The sequence below is a fragment of the Rhamphochromis longiceps genome, linkage group LG7 (genome assembly GCF_057381845.1).
Source record: "Rhamphochromis longiceps isolate RC_006_pf linkage group LG7, R_longiceps_female_GT1.1, whole genome shotgun sequence".
NCBI lineage: Eukaryota > Metazoa > Chordata > Actinopteri > Cichliformes > Cichlidae > Rhamphochromis > Rhamphochromis longiceps.
In genome coordinates this window covers 43,375,176-43,398,017 of record NC_140563.1, presented here as the reverse complement: position 1 = coordinate 43,398,017, position 22,842 = coordinate 43,375,176, and the positions used below count along the sequence as shown (strand labels likewise).

The 22,842-nt window shown below is 39.0% G+C and overlaps 1 protein-coding gene across 1 annotated transcript in view; it reads right to left on the bottom strand.

Annotated features, from left to right (window-relative positions):
- Positions 1-22,842, bottom strand: part of mmp17a (matrix metallopeptidase 17a) — a 125,593-nt gene that overhangs the window by 28,798 nt on the left and 73,953 nt on the right. Inside the window, exons 2-3 of the mRNA XM_085413755.1 lie at positions 13,262-13,394; positions 11,452-11,587 (exon numbers count right to left, since the gene is read on the bottom strand). Of these exons, the coding sequence (XP_085269881.1) occupies positions 11,452-11,587; positions 13,262-13,394 (269 nt within the window). The remainder of the gene's footprint in view (positions 1-11,451; positions 11,588-13,261; positions 13,395-22,842) is intronic.

Below are 22,842 nucleotides of genomic sequence, written 5' to 3'. Positions count from 1 at the left end.
ACGTTTCACGATATCCGGTTTTGTAGTGTTTTTGTGTGATCCTGATACTACACGCACAAAACATATGAAAACCTATATTTACCTTGGTTTGTAACTTGGCAGGGGAAAAAATATCCAGTGGAGTAATAATGAATATGGAGCATGTTTATCCCTTAAGTCTAAAACAGAAACTATCACCTATAACATCACACCTCTCTGATGAAATCCCTTCGAGGACTTGACAGCTAACATTAATAGTTTCAGCCCATATCAAGAGATATTTACTCCTGATCCTCACTGCAGCGAACACTTGAGCTGCCTGTTCTGCTGTTATCACAATGCCTTTAACACATCCAGTGATGCGAATGGGTTCATTAATTAGCAAATATGTCTATATCAACATGTTGTCGCAAAACACATGGTCGGCATTAACAATGTTTAAAGCAATAAGGAAATAGCAGCTTGAAAATGGGATTTTCCTTATTAATATGCAAATGTATGCAGCAAAGTCACCTCAAAATCTAATCGGATCATCTATTCTGTGGGGAAACTTGCAGTGTACAGTAGTGCAGAATTTTTCTTGCCTTGATTTATTTGGGAAAATGTGGCTGTGCAGTCCATTTGTTCATGCTGCCTGAGCATCTGAGCCTCACTGCTAACCACAGTTAGCCAAGGTCACTGCAAATGGCTCAGCCTCCACAGACAATTCACCTGCTTATTAGACCTAATTCAAACAGACGAGGGTGGGTGATTGTGTATGTCTGCGCGTTTGGGTGGATGTTTGTGAGAATGAAAGATGGGGAAGCGCGACGGTGTGTAAGTGTCCAAATATCCAAATGTGTGCGTAGCATCGAGCTGTAAGTGAGTGAGTGTGTATGGGTCTGTGTATATGTGCTAATTGCAGGTAAGTCCACCAAGGTCAGAGCATTCCTGCCCAGCATCTCAGATGAACTGAGGAGTCTCTGGGTGATGCTTGTGTTTACATACAGTATGGTGCAAAGGGGCATAAAAATGAGGCGGTTGTCATTTCTCTGTAGTGCATCTTGTCTGAGTAAACACCTTCATGATGTTTATTAAACACCTTGGCCTCAATAAATCCATGTCAGTGTAGGGGCTTTATGATACAGTTACAACACACCCAAGCTTAACTTTACTTTTTGGAAAATTTACCTCAAAGAGATTCACAGATTTTCCACCCAGGTAAAGTCATATCGGGTTAATGTATCACTCACTTCATTTAAATCAGAAGTGATTGGGTAGTTTGCTCAGTAGCTGTGTAAACTGACTGAGTATGTTTAGATTAACATTTGAGGGTAACTATTTTCCTTTCACAGTAGTATGCAAAATTCTTGAGCCACCCCTCATTTCTTTATATTTTGCTAGGGAAATGGGAAATATATGCAATGGTTTATTGACACATTTGCAGTATAGGTCTTGTAATTTTTTTTAAAGTAGTCTTCAAGAATACTTCTTTGTTCTCTGCCAGGATGATCCTACACTGCTTCAGTTGTTCTGTTGTGGGGAGCTGGGGAGGCCAGTCTTTGACTGATAGAGCTCCATGATGTGTTTTTCTATCCAGGTATGCTTTTCCTGCAATGACAGTGTGTTTGGGATCAATACCAATCAGATGCTTTCCAAATGGTACTGGATGGTGAATCAAAATCAGATGATACTTTTCTGTGTTCATAATTCCATCAATTTTGACAAAATCCCCAACACCACAGGATGAAATACAACCCTAAACACTGACAGCGCATCAGTCTTTTTATTTTATTTATTTATTCTTTTTACAAATATCTGCAGACCTTGCTCCTGACCTCCTCTGTACATGCTGACAATGATGAAAAAAAAAAAATCAAACTGGGATTTCTCTGTTGCCACTGATTTTCAGTCCAAGTCCTCTGTAATTTAGCATACCCAAGTGTTTTCTCCATGTTTCCCTTTCTTAAGAATGGCTTCTTGAGAGACACCAATCTGCTGTAGATGGATGAAATGTTACACCAGATGCATCTCTCAGTTCCTGTGTCAGGTCTTTGCTGGATTTTGTCCTGTTTCTTAAGGATATGACTTTCAGCTACTGTTCATCTGCTACGAATTCTTTTGTCCTCCAGTTGTCTCAATATTTTTTACAGACACACTGCACACCGTGCTGAAATATGCAGACTAACATATCTTTGGGAATCACCTTGCTGGTGAAAAAATACTATTTTATGCCTGTTAAACCATCTTTGACACTTTTCATAGATTCAACTAAAAAACAAAAGGATCAACTCGTGTGTTTTTGAAACTGATAGTGACAGTACCGTAGACAAAGAGCCTGGGCATTATAGGGACCTTAGAAATGTGTAATGTATACACTTTTTAAAAGTATTTAATATATCTTCATACAAATTAAACACACATGCATGTCTCCAACACCAGATAAGCTGGGATAAAAACTCTTCATTCGCCCTCCTTTTTTCCCTTTTTTTAATTGCAGGGAGGATATTAAATTATAGAATCACACTTTGAGTCTGGCTGTTATTTGTAGCTGTGGGGTCTACAGACTTTTTTTGGCATCATATCTGCTGCCACATGGCCCCAAACACCACCTGAAAGCTATGCCAACACTCATTACTAATTCTGCCGCAGCTGCTCATTAAACCACACTTCAATTCTCACATCCACCTGTAAAGAGATCAGTCTCCCTAAGGGAGGACTTATTATCATCACTTTCCAATCCCTGCAGTGCTAAGATTAATGGCACCATCTGAGAAAAGAAAAGGTCGTAGCCTGGGTGCAATATATAGTGTTATCTATATTCACATATAACCACGATCCATTCCGCCCGAGTTGTTCAATGTGTAATGTGTTCAAAGCATCAGGTTGGGATTTTAAGGGCAGTAATGGAATCACACGTATCACTGAAGGATTTTTCAGGTCAGCATTGAAAAAATAAGCTTGTGGATGATCAAGATAACGGCCGTGTGATCGTGCCGTAAATGTCTGTTTTCTTGAAATCGTCAGACCGTGACTCACGAGCAGTTACAGAGTGATAAGCGCATGAGCCAGCAGTTTGTAAAAACAAAACAACAACAAAAAGTGCAGATGTAAGAGTTTTTGGCAGCAGCGTATAACAGTAGTCATCAGAGGCTTAGCGGCTGAAGGGCTGTTTAGCAGCAACAGAGCTCCTGAGTGTGCATCATCGACTCACAAATAAATACCTGAGAACGGAGTGTACTGTCAGACGTTTACACATCAATCAAACAGAACAGGTTTAGAAAGAACTGCTAACATCAAAGTGCACACTGAGCAGGCAGTGCTGGACAGGCTGTGGATCTTTTGCTGCGGAGCTTAAGTGGCGGGCAGAGGATAGAGTTGAAGGGAAAACAAAGAGAGGGGAGCGAATGATGGAGAAACGAGTGTAAGCAAGCGAAGAAATCATATATGCAAGTAGCCGAGCTTATCTTCAGGCATTCAGTCATTAGATTTATAGATGTGATCATGTTTAAATCATAAAAGCACACAGAATATTACTGCTTAAAAAACAGCTTTTCAAACACCAATCCGGCACTCAAGTATTCTCACTCGAGATTTATTTCCCCATCTAACAAGAACATTTTCAACTTACCAAGTTGTAAGAAAAGGAAAGTCATTATATATATATATATATATATATATATATATATATATATATATATATATATATATATATATATATATATATATATTAGGGGTGCAACGATATTCGTATCGATATTGAACCGTTCGATACAGTGCTTTCGGTTCGGTACGCATATGTATCGAACAATACAACATTTGTAATTTATTTTATCAACTTTCCTTCTGACGATGCTGTCTGTGTGGAGCGCTCAGTGAATCTGCGTTCGACTACTCCGCCTAGGCTGCACTGTCGAGCGCAGATCCACTGAGTGCTCCACACAGACAGCATAGTCAGAAGGAAGAGCGCAGGGCACCTCCCCCACCCTCATTCAGATCTGGCGTTTGGAATTATTTTGGTTTTCATGTGACGTATGACCCTGAAGGTAAGCGAGTCATGGACTAAAGTAAAACAGTATGTTGGATGTGCCATGCAATGCTCAATTACATGGGTGGGAACTAGTGTGTTAGCGCAGTTAGCTCGTTAACGTGTTAGCCGTCTAGCCCCATGCACGGGGCGATCGGCGGTAGCTCGTTAACGGAGATTTGCCGTGTTGTGGTGTTAAGGTCATTTCAACGAGATTAACCTGAAAGCACTAGTGGGAACACAACGAATATGACTGCACATTTACGCCGACATCATCCTAGTGCAAAGACAAAAACAAGAAGCATGCTACTAACTTTAGCCGAGTCATTTAGACAGCTGTTAGCACATGATTCTCCTTATGCTGCTGAGAATATAGCCCAGAAGAAGCGGATAGTATAGCTTTTATTTTGGAAAGAGACATTTCTCTGTAATAAACTCTCTTTTCCAAAGATGAGTGATTCCTCAATCAGATACAGGGCTTGCAATATCGCTAGCCTGACATCCTGGGGCTAGCGATTTTTTCCGTCGGGCTATTGTAGGAAGGAAAAATATATGTCAATGCTTTTGCATTCTTTCAGAAATGTAGCTGGGTAATTATGTCATTGGCATCGGTGAGCCACTGTCAATATGTGACATATTGAAGTCGCCTTTGAATTTGCGCTTGTTTTTTTGCTTTCACTTTGCAATCGTGCGAACTGTGTATAGAGAGCGACAGCACTGATCTGTGAGTGATGATAATTTGTGCACCAATTCCTCTGACATCGTCTTATTAATCGTTAGCTTACTATGCAAACATGACAAGTGAAATCTCCCGCAGCTTAAACATGTGAGAGGTTGATCGCGCAGAGAATCGCTGAGCTTATGTGAGTCCGTGTGTAAAAGCATTTCAGTTCTGCTGAGCCAAACAAGACAGGTCAGGGTGAAGAAGTGACAGCCAAAGAAAAGCTTACCACAAAACGGAGAAGTTATGACAAATGAGACTATAAGGCAAAAAGAAAGTGCAGCTTTATGGTTTCATGGACAAAATAATTTCTGTGGCTGCAATATGACGAGCTAAATAACCAGGGCTGCACATAAGTGGTCCGCAGGCGCGCATTCGCTGTCAAAATAAAAAACACGCACAAGGGTTAGGGTTAAATTTAAAAACTGTACTTTTGAGTTAAAATATATATTTATAATTTTAATAAATGACAAATTAAAAATGCATGAACATTTTTTTTGTATCGAAAAAATATCGAACCGTGACACCAAAGTATCGAACCGAACCGAACCGTGAATTTTGTGTATCGTTGCACCCCTAATATATATATATATATATATATATATATATATATATATATATATATATATATACATATATATACATATATATAAAGCTCAGTTTGTAACACTTTATAGTATGGCCCGCACAAAGGGTGTAATTTCCCTGTAATTAAAAGTAATTTCAATGGATTAGATATAAAATTATAATAATTATTATTTTCATCTACAAATATGTAAATTTGGTAGCTATAATAATAGGAAACAAATAAAAAAGACACACTTTAAGTACTTTTAAGTAGCACATAACTTCATGTATTTTACAGGCAATAAAAAATAATTAAATTGTAAGTAAATTTAAGTAGTTTTTTAAGTACTGTGCAGTTTCTTGGTAATATTGGGGAAAAACAAACAATATTTCCGCATCTTAAGTACACTGCATTTTTCCGGGTCTGGGTTGTATTATGGATTGGATTAATCAGACGTTTTTATAGCTATTATCCTATAACTATTATCATCCATATCTATACCTAGCCCAAAAGTATAGCATATTTACCATGTGATTTATGAAAACACTGACTGATTTTCTGCAAAATCATTATGAAATTGTACAAATTGTTTCCTGTGAAATAAACTTAGTTGTTAGCCCCTTACTCTAGCTTACCTACCTGTAAGTATTTGTAAGTAAATTTAATTTCATTGTAATTTCAAAGACAATTTAATTACACCCTGAGTGTAATTCCCCTGTAGTGTTACACTTTTCCCCTGTAAATCAGTAACAAGACTGTTAAGTTCTGCATTAGTGGTAAACGCATTTAGTTGGGCTAATTTAAACCTGCCTAGTAAGACACAAGCAGCTCAAAAGTAGTTTAAGGAGGAAAAACAGCAAATAACTGACAGGTCTTTGCTTGGAGTCAAGCTTGGAGTTTAATATTTTATTTTTGTGCGTTATTATATTCCTTGTATGCTCTGTTCTATATATTGTTCTTCATATTCTAAGCTTATTTTCTATTTTCTTTGGTTGAGTTTCCTTATTGTTTTTTCCCCGAGGTTTTTTTCCCGCCCTTCCTTGTCAAGTTTGCGTTCCTGTGTCCCCTGTTTAGTTACTTCCTGCTTCAGTCTTTTACCAGATAATCTTCTGTGCATTGTGTTTGGATTTTCTTCTCCTTGTCTCATTCATTGACTCTCTTCACCTGTGTCTTCTTTTCGTAATTGCCTCATGCTAATTAACTAATTAACTAACTAATTACCTAATTATCCCTGCTATTAGTATTTGATTTGGGTTACTGCTGCTTGTTGGATCGTCCCAATTTCACTTAAATAAAGGGTTAATTTGGCTTCAGGTCTGCACCCTGGGTCCAAAGCATTCACCAACCATGACAGATATATTATACATACATTAACATCTTTAATTGGCTCCATGTGTATTGCAGTGAGATGAACTTCTCATAATTTAAGATAATGGACATAATGACAAGAAAATGGAAAAGTTACTCATTGCAGAGTAATGTGATCACCCTCCTGGATGCCATGTAAATAAAATGGTTGAGGGGATTTAAGATGTTTTCCCATTTTCAAGCTTTACATCTCATCTAGCAAACGGAAAACTTCATTCTTTGAAAAATGGCTGTGAAATAGCATTTCTTCAAAGTCTTTAGCAAATCTAAGTCATAAATATGTAATGAGGAAGGAAATTAGTTTTGCCATTACAAACTCCATTATGCAATATTGTCCCAGAGTAATACTGGACTGAGAAAAAAGGAAGTTCAATTACAATATATTGCCTTTTTCTATTGAGATTCTGCTTTAACAGTGTTTTAGAGTTTTTAATTGTCTAAGATCCCATCGAGGAACAAGTGACTGGGACAGTGACTCTTTGCTTCATTTATTGGCGATGAACCTAAATGTTCTTGAGTCAACAAAACGGTGACCTTGGTGCTAAACAGAGATGGCAAAAAATACCAGACTGTTTGAATTTGTGATTTTCCAAGTCGGATAATTATACGAAGCATAATATCACGGCAAAAAAGAAAAAGTTGGCACACAAATCAATACAGAAGCAAGCAGTGATCCGTGCATTTTTTACATTAAGCTAAATACCTGGATGAAAAATGTCTGTGGTAACTCCAATGCCTGAGGCAGTTGTTCTATATAGAATATTATATCAATTTACTGTGTAGCTTTATTGATAAACCATGCAATATGGAAGCCTCTTTAGATGTGAATGAATCTGAAATCAACAAATAATCCACAGGCATTTATAATAAAACCTGAATAATTGCCCCATCTGTTTCTCGGCAGAAGCCAGAGGCTGTTTCTTTTCTTTTTTCTTTTCCTCTTCTTTTTAAAAGACACCAAGTCTGTACATCTCAATTTTCAGTACATCTTGGCTGCGTTATGGTGCTACACAAATGTGAGAGCTGCGAGTAGAAAGGTGGCTTCACTGGACTGAAAAAGAAGCTGCCTTATTTCACAGAGCCAACTAGGGCCAGGCTGGAGGCAGCATAAAGCAGGTGATTGACAGCAGAAGGTTTGCAGCAGCAGGATGGAGAGAAGCAGAGTAAAAAGAGAGACTGAGTGATATGAAAAAAAGCAAAAATGTTCCAGTCATAAAACAGCAGGACCTCACAGCTATGTGCATGCCGGTCCCCAGAAGCAGATGTTGACTCCATGGTTTCAATGCGGTGTGCTGCTGGATTGCGGCCAACTGCTTTTTCCAGGTCATCTGAGACCTTATGCGGACCACCCCCACCCCACTTGTCCCCCTAAACCACCCACCCATGTGCAGTTACATCCTCACCCACCCCACCCCTGAAAAAAAGGCTGTATCTCTGACCGAAAGCCCCAAGTGAACTGAGGATTATTTCAACAAGGAGATGCCACAGGGACAAAGTCACCAGGTAATTTGTTATCAAAAAGCTGTAACCTTTCTGCCTCCGGTGACAAGTGATTCATCCACCTGAACTCATCCGTCTTGCAGTCTGAGCAGCTGCTTTTGCTGCCACAAACCTGCTGAAGAAGCTTACTTTCCTCAGCTGATTCTGGCTGGATAAACCTGACCTGTAATCCCTGGGAATAAAGTCTGGATGATTTTCCAACATCAACTTGAGTTAGTAATCTGTTATTAATGTAGCAAAGTGGAAAGCTCCTGGCACAATTTTCTTCCACGGAAATTACACTTTTCACTTTTTGGAAATGTAACACTACGTCACATTTGGCTCTCACACCTTTTAAAATGTGGGCTGGCTACGCAGCACTACTTCACTGGTGGAATCGAAATTAATGACTCACTAAATTTATCATAGTTCGTGTTCTAATCAAACAAACAAACAAAAAATTCTTTCCTAAACACAAATGTCAGCCTTGCTGTGGGCGTAGTCGAAAGGCCGATGGATCGACTGGTCTACATCTAGGGCCACACTACCACACGGTGAAAATAAAGCTTTCTTCGTAAAGTTTAGATAAAAGCTAATCTTTGAAAAAAAAAATATTATATTGACGAGCTATCCACCCACCCATGACCTTGAACTGGATACACAGCTAAGAAAAAGGATGGATGACATTGGTTATAATCAAATACTTCACTGTGCAGCTCACAATTACCCAGACATCTTCATCTTGCTAACTCCGTTTTACACACTGCTTTACTTTCTGTTCTGCTATTAAGTATCACGGCTCACCCACAGTCCCTTTTGCGCGCTCAGCCCTCACACCAGTGGAAAATTCCTGCTTATCGACCTGTTTCTTCAATCCTCAAGTGCCCTGATGTCCTGCTTTCCAACCACCTCTTGCTTCATTTTGCTTTCCTTCTGTCCTACCTTAGATCTATTACCCTGCCTGTTTCATCATCCTTCTGCAGGATGCTGTGGCCCATCTGTCCTGCATGCCACACTCTCCCTAAAGCAAAACTTATAACTACTGTATGCTAAGTGACATAAAAACACTTGGCCAACCAATAGTTGTTTACCCAACAGATCATACACAAAGAAACCTTTGTGTAAACCCTTGATTAACATTCACATATATTTTGCTACTTTATTCATATGCACATACTGATATTTATGTTGTATTTATCTAATTATTACAAATAATTAGAAATCAGCTGTCAAAAAACAGTTTGTACCTGCAAAATCCTATGAAAGTAGCACAAAGCAGTACCAGCCTCAACTGTTTTTGAGCCTGTTCTCAAGCTCTATAACGCAAACGTAAAATCATGTCTAAAATCAAGTGTAAAATCTGTACTTGTACTACATGCATAGACTGTATTTTAAGTTCACGCAGACACCTTGCTGCTGCTCATTGGTGTGTGAATCTTTTGAAAAGCCTTGATTTGAGCAGTTAGGCCATCAAGGGAAGGAAAAGCATGCTTAGTCACAAAGCATACCCTGCTTTCTCATCTGTTTTTACCTAAACCGGGCCACAATTTACAAACTGAATCTCATTCTGTGTCAATTAAGCTTTGTAACTCAGAGGACACGAATGCATTAATAATAGATTAAGAGAGCAGCGGAGTCATTTTCCCTCAGACCTTTATACAAACTGACTTAAGTGACAGAAGAGTCTCCCCCTGCAGGCTATTAGACAGAATGCAGTTTTAAGACATTTCTACTGATAAACTGTGACAAATTTTTATTTGTTATTCTCTTCCATTTTAAAATATTAATACTTAGACTAGCAACTCCACAACCTCCATTCCAACCCTATATAATAAAGTATAGCGTTGCCAATATGTCATATATAAAATAATAATTTGGCTGACTCCTTCCATCAGCAGCTTCACTGCAGGCCAATATCACAGCAATATCAGTGGGTGAGAATAAGCAGAGGGTGATTCGGGGATATTTATCAAAAGACCTCCCATCTCTAAAGGGAAAAAAATCCAGCCACACATGGGAGTGAAGAGCGTGGGTGTTACTCTTTATTTATGTGTGCATATGTAGTACCAAAATGTTTATTTATTCGTTTTCTCTTCCCCTGCACTGCTCTTTAGGTTGATGTCTATTGCTGCACAGCACACACAGATTAAAACAAACCGGCTGACACACCACCTACCTTAGATCATCTCCCGATGGCGTGTGCGAACCAGCTCAGGCCAACCATATGTTTCACAGCCTCCTCCTCTGCTGTTTAACACTAAGCTGGATCCCTGACAGATGGCCCAGCTGCTTTTAACATGCCCATATTATCTTATCATGTACTGTATAAACAGCAGACTGTGACCCTTCTCTTTAGGAATTATAAAAAAGGCATCGGTATTAAATCTGAAGACTTAAAAAAAATAAAAGCCCTGTCTCATTTATGAAAACTTTATGAATAATTTACACAAAGGTTTGTGTATGATCTAATAAGAAAGACACGTTTGCTGATTATATTAAGTTCGATGTATTCTTTTTATTTATTTATTTTTACAAAATACTCTCAGTCAATTAAAAACACCAAAGTTTTCCACTTTAATAAGGGACATCTAATCTGTTCTAATAAAGCATGCACAGATGGGAAATCATTTTAAATAGACTGAGAGAGGATTTTTACTATATTATAGTTAAAACAGTCAAATATAAGTAGCAAATGTTTCCAGTGGCATGTTCCTTCCAGCCTCACGAGCTGGGTGCACTTCTAAGCTTTCAGTGGTTTGTAACCGTTTACAGCAGGGGTCCCCAATCCCAGTCCACGAGGGCCTGCAGGTTTTAGATGTGTCCTTGATCCATCACAGATGATTTAAATGGATAAATTACCTTCTCAACATGTCTTGAAGTTCTCCAGAGGCCTGGTAATGAACTAATCATGTGATTCCGGCGTGTTGACCCAGAGTGAGATCTAAAACCTGCAGGGACACCGGCCCTCGTGGACTGGGATTGGGGACCCCTGGTTTACAGAATAAGGTCTAGGTCCTAAAAAAAAGGATCATGCATCATTTGCAGGACTTGAAATTCATACAAACCTCTAAAAATCCCTTAAAGCTAATATTTATCTATATGGTTACAGACAGATAAAAGCATCACATCTGAAGAAAGAGGGAATTTATTTTGATCATTAGGATGATTCCTATTTAGGTTTCATATTTGTATTATACATTACTGCCTTAACATAGCTACTCTCACTGGGAATGAAAATAAGGATTCACCGTCTGTGGACTCGCTGGTTTTATTGTATCTGGGCGACGACGCTTGCGTGTGACCTTAAAGCGTCCTGTTAATTTTCCCTACCTCCAGGATAGATGTCTCTTGTTCCATTTGTTCTGAGGGTTCAAGCTTCGCTTCCTGCGTCCCACTGTCCCCTCTGTCTCGGACACGTCAGGCAGAGAACATCTGGGTGTTTTCATCAGCCCTAGTGTTTCTTGGTCTGCAGGACAGAAGAGATACATGCACATATATAAACTAATTCAAATACATGGCACAGTTACCATGTTATTTTTAGAGAAAACTAATTAGCTAGTGTATGAATGCATTTTATGCTTGCGCATGAATAAGGACATGTGATCCATCACTGTTCAACATCTGTTTGAAAATGAATGCTTCAGTAGTTGAGAGTCATGTTACACTGTATGAGCACATATACGTACACAGCTGACTGAACAAAAGGCTGCAAGAAGCCATTTGGGCCAAAACATATACATGCTCCCCAACTTCCCCTTCAGGCATTTACTGAGTAAAAGTCGTGATAGCAAACCTATTACGTCAGAACTAGTGATATTTATGGATACGCATGTAGCGCAGTCATGATCTGCATTTCAGAAGTCAGCAGGCCTCCAAGAACTTGTACGGCCTTTTGGCCACTTTAAGAAAGAGAGGCTGCCCGGACTCAGAGCCAAGACGCTGGAGCGGCCCGTGGAGATTACTCGGATGGACATCCAGGAGAAGGCACCTGTCACAGACGTTTTGAACCCCATTTCTCTTTTTATTCCACCACAACCACAGCAGCATTTCTGCACAGTGACGAGACACTAAAATGGATTGTGCTGATACCTGAACCATCTGTTCAATCTTGCGAGTATAGGAAATGCTGTGCCTGCGCTGGAGCTATCTCTGATAAAGTAGAGGGTATGTCTGAATGAAACTGTGATGCTTTGTCTGAACAACAGATCACCACAAAGTTACCGAACAGTATTATGTAACTTTATGTATTTTTCTAGGACACTGATTCTTTTCTTTATACATTTTTTTGGATCTTGAGTTTCTAATAAAGATTGATTGACTGTATCTCATCCCAGGAAGAAGTTTAACATCCTCCAAATCCACAGTTATTTCTGGCATTCCCCACTACAGAAGCACAAAAAAGGGTCATTTTACTGATAATTACCCCAAATAATTGAGTCTTACTTAAATAAATATTCATTAAATATGTTCAGCTTCACCCTAGCATCACATCATGTTCCTCAGATGGCTGTCCACGCCCCACAGTTTGAGAAGCAGCGCTTTAGGCTAGCAAATTATTCACATACAGTATCCTGTTCTCTACCTTCTATATTTGTGTATGTGCGAGGGAGTAGCCTGTAAAGAGTTTTGTTTGTAGAGGAGAATTGCTGTCTGTGCGAGTGAGTGAGACTGCCAATATGCACCGCGGGAAACTATGAGGGCCTCACATGAGAGCGAACAGTAAAACCCACACTAATCAATATACTGCTCCGCTTCAGACATACCAGTGTTATCAATCACATACAGTACAGTAGGTACATAGCAGTACTGTAATTCTGCTTTGTGTGGTGCGGCAGCAAGAATGATTTATGCTTACAAGGTGTCTCATGACATGGAGACAGCTGTGCAATATAATGCTTTTCAGTACATAAGAACTGAAATAAAAGCTACCTTTTTATTGTTCGGTGGTTATTGTGTCAAAGCGTTATTGATTCGCCTCTGTTGCTTTTCTGTTGGTAGGAATGCGTTCTATTGTAAGGCATACCTTATATTTTCCTCCGCAGGCGTTTACTCTTACATACGCTGGTATCAGTGAACATATAAAACCAGCCATAGTGCTCCTTCCGTAGAGCAGAGCTTCGCAATCAACCTAGCCACATACCCAAGACTCCAGTCTCCTTAAGCCCTCCAAACTTCTGCATGGCTTTGATGGCCTTGGTCAGGGCCTCCTTGGTCTGAAGCTGGCCAGTCACAGGATCAGGCGGTGGGAGGTACCCAAACTTACTCAGCCAGTCCTGAAAGGGAAACAGAAGACACAGAGTTTAGTCGTCACTCCAGGCACCTGAAAATATTCAAGTGCCCTAAAGATGTTGAGACAGTCTTCAGTTTGATCTCTACTGAATCATATTTGTATATTTAGGATCAAAAAGAGCTTTGTGCTTCTGTGCAACTGTTTGTGCGTCCAACAAATGAAAAACCGTTTTCCTTCTCTTAACAGAAATTTAGACACTATTTGTCAGCATTTTTTTAATTGCAAGATGTTTGAATGGCAGAGAGCAAACTTTAATTCTTTTGCTAACATCTGACTAAACCAAGTCAGGTGTGAAATAATTAATTTAAATGTTATGTAATATATATAAATTAACCCCTTAAAGCCTGAAATATTAAATATTTGCAGGAAAAAAATTTTTTGGGGGGGGAGATTTTTGCAATTTCACTTTAATTTCCCTGTATTTGGTGGAAACAACAGTAGACGACAATGTGGGGAATCCCCGCCCCGCCTCATTGTTTTGTAATAAAACAAATATCATTAACAGCTGTTCGCTGACAATGAGCCAGTATGCACAATATTAGGATCTTGGATGTTTCTTATTTATATGCAATCATTTTAAAAAATATAAATGCTTTTATGACAGGTCGAAACATGCACTGCAAGAGTCCTGTACCACGATTAATTCAGATATGCTCTGTCAATTTTATTATGAAAACTTTCCGAAGGTTATTTTTTGATCTTGTGTATCATGAGTTTAAATTGCAGCTAAATCCATCCTCTTCCTTTTTCTCTCAGTGCGTCACACTCAGGTATCCATTTCAGCTCAAACCCTCAATTTCCGTGAACTGATGGCTGGTCTGACAAATCTGTTTTTTAACGGTTTTAATGGTTAGATCACTACTCATCAGAAAGGAGCAACAAGGAGCTATAGCAAGACAAGGTAAAACATAAAAACAGGATTTTTAAGACCCATTTGACTGATATTTGGTGATGTAAAAATCTGATATTCAGATGTATATTTTTAGACATGTAATATATAAAATGGTTTGCCTGACTCTGCTCGGATCAGCTGGCTGTCATATTTGTGCCATTCCAAAAACTTGTCCCTGTGATGGACAAACCATGCAACATTAATACTCATAATAATGTTGAAGGGTGTTTCCGCTGATTCTACAATCTCTTATTTCCACCAGTATTTCCACTCGGAAAGGAAGGTTTTGACTTGACTTGGTTTTTAGAGTTTTCTATAGTTATATATGGGAAATTGGCTGAAATTGTCCCCTCATTAGACTGCAATTCACTGATTGGTCAGGGAATGACGTTAGCCAATAGGTCTTGAGAGCAACTCCTTCACAGGAATCAAACCTGCCATTTTTGAAACCTGGCATTGAGGCAACGCTGTGGTCCAATGATGAGATGTAGACGTTTACCATTGGTTTAGCAGCAGGTATACCATCGCCATTATTGTGTTGTGTTTCTGTCAATGTTATATGACGACCCCACCCACATTGAGGCGGGGTCGTCAAGGGCTTGGGTTTCATAAAAGCCTTTTTTTCTATATTAGAGGAAACAAGCTGTTCATGTGTTTGCTTACAATATCTGAATGCTTCCCATATTTAGACCCTACCCTTATGTGGACATTATAATTTAAGGTTACGTATAAATGCTACCTTATATTTTTATGTCCTGGCAAATGTCGGGCAGACAGCCCTCTTTTCATTACCAATAAAACTGAAGCAACTGTGTTCGATTTTGTTGCTTTTAATACCCGTGTTCACGGCAGGTGGCTGCAACTGGATATAAAAGGATATTGGAGGGCAGATCTGCTATTGAGACATAATGTTCACTTTTGCTGTGGTACAAAGGTTAGAAAGATGAGAGGCAAAAATAAACATAAAAAAAGAGCTGATTCAGAATACTGAATGGCATATGAGCTTTGGCTTGATACAGTTGACACATAATATGTGTGTCACCTGGGTGAAAGGAATTGAGATTCTGGGGCAGGTATTGCTGAGCAGGAGGTTCTAGATAAGCACTTTAAAGTTCAAAAGCAACCTGGCCCACCTTTCAGTGACTGAAGAAAATGTCAGCGTACTCAATGTTCTGGCAGGAAAATAATGATATAAGACTGTATTGTTGTTACGTTTCAGTCAGTGTGAGTCTCGCCAGCTAGAGCACAAGGTCAGGTATATAATAACACCTCTGCAGCTACTATAGATTCAGGAACTTGCTCGAGGTCCACCTTACTAATACTTAATCCTAGTAAATCTAGTAAAAGAATGACTTCACTGCATCACCCTACAGCTGCTACGTAGAGGCACTCACTGTAAATGTTTTGTGTGAGAAAAAAAACATGGCGGCAGAAGTACTTGGCCTTGTATGCATTAGTGGACCTTTTGGCTATACTTTCGCTGAAAGAGCATCAATCAAAAGTGTTAACTTTGCAGTTAAAGGCCAAGGCAATATGTGCCGCACATTTCACACTTAAGCAGTTCAGTGTGCATTAAGTAATCACAGAAATGCATTAGAGCGTTTATGGACCCACTGAAGAGGAAAATGAGCAGAAATCAAATCAAATAAAACAACACCAGGAAAAAAAAAATGACAATTTGGGTGAGCATAATTAGATTTTTTATAATGTTTACAAAAGACTCCTGAAATGCAGTTTCTGCCTTTCAGTTCATATATGGAATGTATTTGGAAGTATTACACATTACACATTGTGGCAGCCAAAAACTCACTAATGCTAATGTGAAGGTACGTAGGCAAATAAATGACACCAAAAGCCACATTTGATTACACTAGAACACACTAGAAGAGAGAAACCTTGCTGGGAAAGAAAATGTTATATATGATGAAAGGAATGAGCAGAGGTGTGGACTCGAGTCACATGACTTGGACTCGAGTCAGACTCGAGTCATTAATTTTATGACTTTAGACTTGACTTGAAAAAATGTTCTAAGACTTGTGACTTGACTTGGACTTTTACACCAATGACTTGGGACTTGAATTGGACTTGAACCGGTTTACTTGAAAAGACTTGATATTTCACCCCAAATATAAAATTTAACATGCATATTATATAGAGATTGAAAATGTGACGTCATTCAGGGGTAAAACCGCAAAGGATTCTGGGAACTCGTGGCAAGCGGTACTAGCGCACGCAGGCTTTCAATTAAAATCAGTTATACAGCGATAAAAAGAAACACAAAAATGTCAAGAAGCCGTTGTATTATTAACTGCAATAGCCGGTCGCATGACAGCCACGGGAAGCCGACGGGTAAAGAGATCGGTTGTTATCGGATTACGTCGTTGAAGAGAAATTGTTCGAGCCATGTTTCCGAAGTAACAAAGAGGCGACTGGATTGCAGCCATTCAAAGATCAAATATAACGTCCCAGAACACTCCAGCTCACAGGTTAGTCTGCTCCAAGCATTTACACGAAGGTCAGTCTGCTGTTGTAGTTAACACGTCATTTTCACAACATAATTGGTGATATAGGTTACAAGCAAGTCTGGCGCTGAACAGAAATTGTCGCGCTATGCTCCTTTATTTATTGTGCATAAATAGTGAATTGTCCTGACACAATATTGCGTTTCTCCTCTGTTATTATGGTACATTGACAAAAACATATACTTTTATTCACAGGATAAAACAGTTGTTTTGTATCACTAATTGCCCAGTACGATTACAGCATACAGTATTATTGTCACTGCTACATTTCTGTAACTCGTACCAGAAATTATTTCCACTACTAATTGATTACCGTTGAGCTCAAAGGTCCTATTAATAAACGGTTAACGAATGTGTATTTATGAAGACGATTTGTGAGACTGGTAAACTTATGATACGTACGATGGTCTTTCGTTCTACACGGTGCATTTCAAGGTCCTGCACCCATCCGTCGGTAAACTGTACCTGGGCTTGTTGCAGTGACCTGAAGTTACTAAACTTCATGAGTGTATGCACTCACTCCAAGAACCGTATGATTATAAATATGCATATAAATATGCTAAGATGAGATAGCTGACTTCATCTAACTAGCAAATGTTGTCCAGGCTACGTTGGTGATGCAGTTTTTTTTTTAAATGATATTTTAAAAAAATATATCATTTATTTATGTATGATATTTTTGTCATGCGATTTTAAAGCTGGTCCTACAACCGCATCCAAGAATAACATGCAGCTTATCTCAGAACTGTCGGTGAAAATTTTTCTTGGAGCTAGGTTTAATTGAGCTGCATTTTAAAGAGGTGCAATTTCACAATTTGTGTATATTTTCTAAGTTCACTATTTTGTCATGTGTTGAGAAAAACACAGATTTTAAAATTACATGGTCTAATATTTACATTTAGCATAACTGCAACATTATTTTTTCGTTGTTTTTTTTTAAAGACTCGAAAGGACTTGAAATTCAAAGTTTCAGACTTGTGACTTGACTCGGACTTTTACACCAGTGACTTGAGACTCGACTCTGACTTGCCTGACATTACTTGAGACTTGACTTGAGACTTGAGGATAAAGACTTGAGACTTACTTGAGACTTGCAAAACAATGACTTGGTCCCACCTCTGGGAATGAGACCAGCCACATGAGTTTATTCGCTCTAAATCTGTGATTGACTGTAGCACGAGGGGCTCATGCAGATGGAGGAGACTCTGCAGTTCTTTAATCGTGCATTATTAAAAAATGCAGATATAAAGAAGCAACGGCACAAAACAATGTCTGCATCCCCATATTCTTGGTCTCAAATGAGAAACACACACGCACAAAAAGCATAAAACACATTCTGCCAAGCCTGCTGCCATTTTATTGGGCTCTTTGTCTCAACAATCCGGTTTTTGTAGTCTCACAGTTTCTCCACTGCGGGTGGCATGAAAGTTTAGATTTCAGAAATTTCTTGTCTCTGTTGTATGAGAAGAAGAAAGAACAAGTTGAGGAACAAGTAAAGAACTGGTTTTAAGGTTGTTTGAATTATTTAAGGGCAACACGAGAGATGGAGATAGTACAAATGTACTTGAAACACACAGAAAGATAACTGCCCGTGTACTGCTGTATTGCTGTATTGCATTTCCAGCAACAGTAACAGAAACATGTATTTTCAATTTGTGTCCATCTCAGTTCTAACCTTTAAGATCATTTAATCTAACAAACCCTCCAATCCCTCAACTATTAACAATTCAGGAAGTTTTTAACCCTACATCAGACTAGCATGAGCATAAAAGTAAGTAATACTACTAATAATACTGTGAATGGATTTTAGCTTTGGTGCCTCACAGAGAAAACATGATTACAGCCATTTCCATGACTCTGCAGCTTTGCAAGCAAACTCAGCTACATGCTTACACCACGTCGACAGAGCCAAGGGCTGGGGGCACCCTATGCCCCCCTTCTGAACATGCCCCTGGACTCTGTTTCATTCATATGAATTTTTAAAGGCTTGGTAACCTAAATGTTCCCTAATTGTGCATTTAGACTATATATCTATAATAGGCTTTAGCTGCAATTTATAAACCCTTTGTTAATTAAAAAAAAATCTACTGCCAACTACCTATTGAAATAATTTTTTGTCCAACATTCCTGCCCACAAACATCCATTGCCAGTCTCGAATAGCAAGTAGAAACCAGTGTGACCTGTACTTAACAACAAAGGCGAATAAGTGTGTGGAGGTTTTGAATGAAGAGGATGAAATTCTGAAAATGAAAGAGGAAGAAAAAACCCAAACTTGAATATCCTGGTATTATTTGGCAGGGAACCTGTTTATTACAAAGTTGTACTTCATTTTTTGTGTGTGTGTTTGAGCACAGAGCAATATCATTGTCCTATCCTGTCAAGAACCCCCAAATCCATCATCCATCTCACTGTCAGGGCTGCTTACCAACTGTTCACAAAGGTTACTCTGAATGCATGTTTCCACATATAAGACCAGAACTGTGTGAAGGTCAAATAAAGTTTGAACTTAACAAAGCAAAAACACTTAATAGAAAAGCACAGTAGGAAAAAATGAAGACAAGACTGGAAAAAGAAATGTAAATGGTAAACTGGAGAAAGATAGCGACACAAAGGAGACCACTGATGAAAAGGACGTCTTAAGTCTTAAGATCTGCTAATGCTCTAGGGAACTTTCTGTTGTACAGCCTTGTAAACATCAAACCAAACCACTGACTATGATTTCACACACCACAAGAGAGACAGGGAGTGTGTAAATGCGAGTCATGCATGAGCCGCATGAATAAAATTGACCAAAAGCAAAGGCACTAAAACAGAGATGTGCACACACACACATAAAGGGCATCCTGTGTTACCTATTAGTCTTATTCTATCTGACCGTCCTAAAAATGGATGTTCTTTCAGAATGAGGTAGGAGAGCAGGTCAGGTAAGCACCGCATCTCCCGATGTGTGTTTTAATACCAACTGCATGTGTGAGTTGCATCCAAAAAAGAAAGAGCTTTTAAAGTTTTTAGCCAGATTGGTTTTATGAGTTCCTGTGACCATTTGACTGCTTTTTCCACCATTAAAACATGTTTCCTATTCAACAATGAGAAGTCAAATTGAACACAATAGCTTTTGCTTATAAAAATGAACAAAGTGGGAACTTTAAAAGCCAACAGTGGCAACGAATTGGCATTAAAAAGGCACATTTACAGTTATATGGTTTTACAGTTATAATATACCAGATTTTAGATAAAAATGGCCAAAGGAGGAGCTTATTATGGAGACATATAGCCACTTTTTGTGGGATTTGTAGCTGCTTCCTAATGAGACCCTTTGATCTCCCAGTTGTTTTAATCTAGAAACGAAGCAGTACAGAGGAACTTCTGCAACAACGCAGAAGAGATAAAAGAATAAATACATAACTGCACACAGACTCAATCTTTTAAACACATCATTCAGTAAACACAAAAAATATCTTTTTTTTCTTGTATCATCGTCAGTCTTTTTCATAATACAATCTACCAATTCCTCTTGCACAGTAGGTCTTCCCAATTTTCCCATTTACATGAACATGCTATGTTTTGTTATTTGTGTGCCAGATCAGGAAGCCAGTGAAGTCATACAGAATGCAAACTGTTAGTAAGAGCTACAGCAATATTTTTTATTATGCTTTTACCAAATCAGTTGTATAAATTCCTGTGACCCTTTCATTGCTTTTTCCATTGCTTTAAATCAGGTTTCTAATTCAACAGTGTGAACTGAAGCTGAACACAACTGCTTCTGCTTACAAAACTGAGCAGACAGGCCCTTTAAAAGGCAACAATGGTAAGGAATTGGCAGAAAAAGGATTTAAGTTTTATGGTTTCAATAAATTACTGCATCTATTTCCCATGTTTTGTGCAAAATGTAAAGAAAAGAGGGGTGACTCATGCACACATGTTCATATAATTAAATCCCTGTTACGTATTAATTCATTACTGGTTTGTTGGTTTGATTATACACACTGAGTGAGTCACTTTTCTATGGTATAGTGATCTCGCCTTCTGCCTGTTAGTATGTTTTTGTGTCTTTTATATTGTTGGAGGACTGTGCCATAGTACTCAAATATGCTAAGAGCTTCAGGACAGTCTATGCTTCTGGTTGCACCTTAGCCCTCAGTCTATTTAACGTTCACCTCCTTCCCTCATGCTCTCTCCCCGTCTCCCCTTCTAACACCGACTCAGCGTCGCCCCTGCATATCTTGACATGAGGTCAGCCAGTGAACATGATTTAAATCAGTTTCCTACAAAACAGAGGCGCATGGGATAGAAGAGCAACAGAGTGGGAAAAAAAGGGCACACTGATGAGAACACAGCAGCAAGTTAGCGAGAGCAGTTAACAGACAGTAACATGAAGCTGATCTTGTCAGCTTGTCCTTATCGCTCCCAGGTCAAGATGAGCAAAATAAAGATTAGATGTTGGACCAAAGCAGCATGGGTGTGGGAGACAGATGAGGTAGAGGTGAATGTAATGTTGCACGGTTTAAAGAAAACAAATGGCAGGAAATACTTCGTGTGCTCAGGGGAAGCATACATTCACGGTGATATTCACAATATGTGGAAATCGCTGCGTTTAGATTACTTTATGTTAAGAGCACTCAAGGGCTGTTACTTAAAAAAAATGTGATTTACTTGCAGGAAAGGGCAGTGCACATTGAGTAACTTGGAAAATCCTTCTGGACTCGTTGTGCAATTTGTTTCGAATGTGTGGCTTCCTGACATATAGCCATTTTTGTGGGATTTGTATCTGCCTCCTAATGAGAGTCTTTGATCCCCCAGAGTTGTTTTAATCTAGAAATGAAGCAGTACGGAGGAACTTCTGCAACAACACAGTAGAGATGAAAGAATAAATGCACAACAGCACAGACTCAACCTATTAAACAGAAAAGCTTGCAAACAGAAACAGATAGGTAAGTGCATCACCTTGTGTCATCGTCAATCCTTTTCATAATGCGATTTACCAATTCCGCCTGCACAGTAGACCTTCCCAATTTTCCCATTTACACAAAATGAAAACACTATGTTTTGTTATTTATGTGCCAGATCAAGAAGCCAGCGATGATACACAGAGTTCAAACTGATTAGTGAGAGCAGCAAATTAAGGGAAAAAACTAACTTCTGTTAAACCCCCCCCCCCCCGCCCCCCCAATGTGTTCACTGATAATGATAGTGATTATGTAACATAATTATATGTCTCATCTATAAACAAACGGTTCACTGTTTCACTACGACGGTGCACTTTTAATCATGCTTTTCACAGCTCTCCTAGCAGACTGCGGGGCCCGAGTCTGTAGGTTTAGTACAGTACATTACACTTCGGTGAGCGTGCAGGAGGCATGCTGTGAAAATGGCAAAAGCCCTAACAGGTAACGTCAGGGCCATCCTGCATGGAGTTTCTCATTTATCCCACTCCGGGATGTGGCTGACTGCATTTTTAATATTATTGCTGTTGTACTTTGGGATAATGCTTCTTCCAATCTTCCATGAAAACAAGGCACACATGATAAAAATAAAACCAGCCTTGATTTATCAAACTGTGGAGGAACTGTGATTTTGAGATGCTTCTTCTTCTTCTTTTTTTTTTTAATGTGACCGGCTGTCACAAATACAATTTTTATCTGTAGTAATCAACAGTGAACATTCAAGGATTTTATAACTGCAAAGTTGTCTGACAAAATCACCACGCACAGAAGTTAAAGCTGAGGGCTGTGCTGTTATTTCAGCTGTAACTGCATCAGTGGGAGATACAGTGTTAGACAGTGGAACAAGAACACAGAGACAGAGAGAGAGGCAGGTGTGCCCGGGGGGTTGGAGAGCAAGATTTTAGTTCACTCAATCAAGTAACAACAGAGCTGCGTTCATTCAGTGGGGTGAACTGAAGGGTGATGATCAATGTGGGATAGGTAGGCAGGCAGCCAAGCTGAGACTGTATATTTTTCCACAATTAACAAATATTCGCATCCCCAAAATGAAAACCAACATCTAACCAGTGAAG